This window comes from Penaeus monodon, chromosome 13 (assembly GCF_015228065.2).
Source record: "Penaeus monodon isolate SGIC_2016 chromosome 13, NSTDA_Pmon_1, whole genome shotgun sequence".
Taxonomy (NCBI): domain Eukaryota; kingdom Metazoa; phylum Arthropoda; class Malacostraca; order Decapoda; family Penaeidae; genus Penaeus; species Penaeus monodon.
In genome coordinates, this window is record NC_051398.1 from 35,069,931 (window position 1) to 35,073,293 (window position 3,363).

Below are 3,363 nucleotides of genomic sequence, written 5' to 3' on the forward strand. Positions count from 1 at the left end.
CAACGTGAAGAATACATAAAAGGAGAAAAAGAAATCAAGAAATCACCATCAGGTTTGTTTGAGTGACCAAGAGTGCCCAAAAATAATGTAGTAATACAAAAATCAAAACTAAAGATGATGATAAGAAGTATCTCATCAAATTCTAGCTTAAAACGGAAAAGTAGTAAAAGCATAGGTATAGTAGTAAGTAATAACTAAATCCGGGGAAAGTTGAAACGTCCTCAAAACCCTGCTGGGGTGCTAAGCATCAAGCACAGAATTTTCAGAAAATCACAAGAGCACAAAGGGATCTACTCGGCGATCTTGCCCAAAGGGAAAGGTGAATAGAAAGAAAAGCCTTTTGCTTATTTAAAGGGAACGAAACAAGGGAAAAGGGTGATACCTCAAGTGTTTGATTCTGAGGCTGCTGGTGGTGGAGGAGAAGATCCAAAGAAAGGGAGGAATCACCTAAATCCAATAGTGCCTCTCCCTTTCCTTGGGCCCTTTCCCCTCCACAGCCAGTTAATTCTGGCTCCCGCCGCAGGAGTGCCACGGGACATGGAAAATCCAAACCCACAAAGAAGCCAAGATGGGTGCAAAACTGGTCTTGGGAAGGAGAACCCTTTGAAGGGAAAATCGGTTAAAGAGTAAGTATTTGCCTCGGGAACACTTTTTGTTCAGCTTTTGAAGTCAGCAAAAGGCAAAAGCAAAGTTTAAATGTGAGAAGACTGTTGATTTCTAACCAAGACACCTATACATTCACTAGCACACAAATATAACCAACTCGCATGCAAACATGTGTCTAACACACATTTGCAGACAAGTCACACTCACACTCACACTCATATCTACCATACACACTCCACAAAGCACACACACACACATACACAAAGCACACACACATACCAAACACACACACACACACACACACACACACACACACACACACACACAAAAACACACACACAAAAACACACAAAGCACCACACACCCATAGACAAAAACACACACCACATCACCCACACACACACACACACAACACCAAACACAAACCACACAAACACACACACCCCACACCCCCCACACACACCCACACCACACAACAACACCACACACGCCACACACACACACAACCAAACCACACACACACACACACACCACACACCAAAAACCAAACACACACACCACCAAAACACCACCGCACACCACCAAACAACACACACACAAAACCCACACACCACACAAACACCCACCACCACACACACAAAACACACACACAACACACACACACACCCCCCCACACACAATACACACACTCACACACAAAAGCCACCACACACCACACACAACACACACACACACACACACACACACACACCCAACACACCCCACACACACACCACAACACACAAAACACAAACACACACACAAAACACCACAACCCCCCACAAACAAAACACACCCAAAAGCACAACACAACAACCACAAACAAACACCCACACCAAGAAACACACACAAACACACACACACCCCACACACACACACCCAAAACACACCACACAACAACACCACACACACACACCACACCCCCAAACAAAACATCCCCTTTATGTTTTGGCATACAAGATTTTTTGTACTAGTGTATATATTGTAGAATCTTTCTGGCTTCAGGATGGATTACACATTACTTCCCACCTTTTGAAATCCCAAACTCAAATGACTAAATTTTTAATTTTCATTATCTACTGTAGTTCTGGGGGTTTTTCTTTTAATCTTCTTATTATGGGTTTTTTTTTTGTTACGGGTGTTCTTTTTTTGACTGTGATAAAGCCCTATTTTCTACTTTTTTTTTTTTTTTGTTAATCAAATTTTTATGTTGCATATTTAAATTTTTTTACTTGATACAAACCTGGCTTTTTTCAAATGTGAATTCCCCTTTTTTGAACTTTTACTCTCCCATGCGCAAAAAGAGGGCGACATTGTGCGGTCCGAGACTGTGTCTGCTGCGTTTGGCCCCAAAAGACAGACCTTCCTTTTTTGAAAATTTGTTTCTTTATGGGAAGACCCGAGACATGTAGGTTTCTCTTTTTTCCCTGTTGTAGCGGCAAAAATTTTTTTTTTAAGGGATTTTCTTTTTTTTTAGTAAATTTTTTTTTTCTTTTTTATTTCTTTTTAATAAAATTTTTCAGAAAGGTTGGCATTGAAATAAAAATTAATTTTTTTTTCATTTTTTTTTTTCCTCTAAACCGTGAATAGTTGAAAAAAGTTTAAAGCTTGATTTTTTCCATTGCAGCCGCTGATATGAAACCCCTGGGGTACTCCCCAAAGGCATACTGAATCAGGAACAAAAAGACCTTTATGGATTTTTGTTTCCCAAAGCTCGAGACACCTCATTTGGGGTTTTGCATTGAGGGACGGTGCTATGTCCTCACTTTTAAATGAAAACGCGGGTAAGTTTCATATACAGCTTAAAGGGGCTTTTTTTTTAAAAATAAAAAAAGCACATTTACTGTTAACTTTTGACAAAAAAAAATGATTTTTTAATAAAGCAGGCTATTATAGACATTTTTTCTATTTATACGTAAATCAATATACTTTCCTCTTACTCATTTGTTTGATCATTTTAAACATATGTCACAGAAAGAATTATCAACTTTTTATATTTATCTGTGAATAGTTTTTTATGAATTTTTAAAAGATACATACCCCTGTATCAAGTTGCTAGGCCATTTTCATTAAAAAACACAATATAGGGGTTTTTTAATTACAAAAGCATGATAAACTTTTTTGTATTCTATTTACCAATACGACGATTCTTCGACTCTTCCAAAAGGGGTTTTACCCCATCACAACCCCTGTTCCAGATCCAGAAGAAGGTTATTCTCGCAAGGATCGACAACCCCCAGGGTGTGTGGTTGGGGAACTGCTTTTTTTCTGTCGCAGAGTTTATGATTACCGTCAGAAAAGGTTATTGAAAAATCCTTACTGAGGGTATGTGGGGGGGGGAGGGGTTGGAGGACACATATGGAAATGAGCAATACTGTGGGGTGTGTAGTGAAACCAATGAAAACTTACATGACAATGGTGATGGTGGTGACAGTGATGCAGCACCCAGCATCCTTGAACTCAACGCACTCTTTATCTTGTGGCCAATAAACTGAGGAACTTTTGTAGGTTCCCTGGATGTCTGAAGACATTCCAGATAAAGTTATTTAAATGAAGCCCATTTTTATGAGTTTACTTTTAAGTACTGAAGGATATATTCATATAAATAAATATATAATATATATATATATAAATATTAATTTTTTATAAACTAAAAAATTTTATAGTGAGTTATCAAAAAAAAATAAAAAGGTGAAGTAAAGGAAAGTACGACAGTGG

The 3,363-nt window shown here is 38.3% G+C and overlaps 1 protein-coding gene across 1 annotated transcript in view; it reads left to right on the forward strand.

Moving 5' to 3' along the window:
* LOC119579928 (trinucleotide repeat-containing gene 18 protein-like) overlaps nt 1–2,968 on the forward strand; it is a 7,202-nt gene extending 4,234 nt beyond the window's left edge. The window contains exons 5-7 of the mRNA XM_037927772.1: nt 498–626; nt 2,359–2,429; nt 2,844–2,968. Of these exons, the coding sequence (XP_037783700.1) occupies nt 498–626; nt 2,359–2,429; nt 2,844–2,968 (325 nt within the window). The remainder of the gene's footprint in view (nt 1–497; nt 627–2,358; nt 2,430–2,843) is intronic.
* The last annotated feature ends 395 nt before the right edge of the window (nt 2,969–3,363 follow it).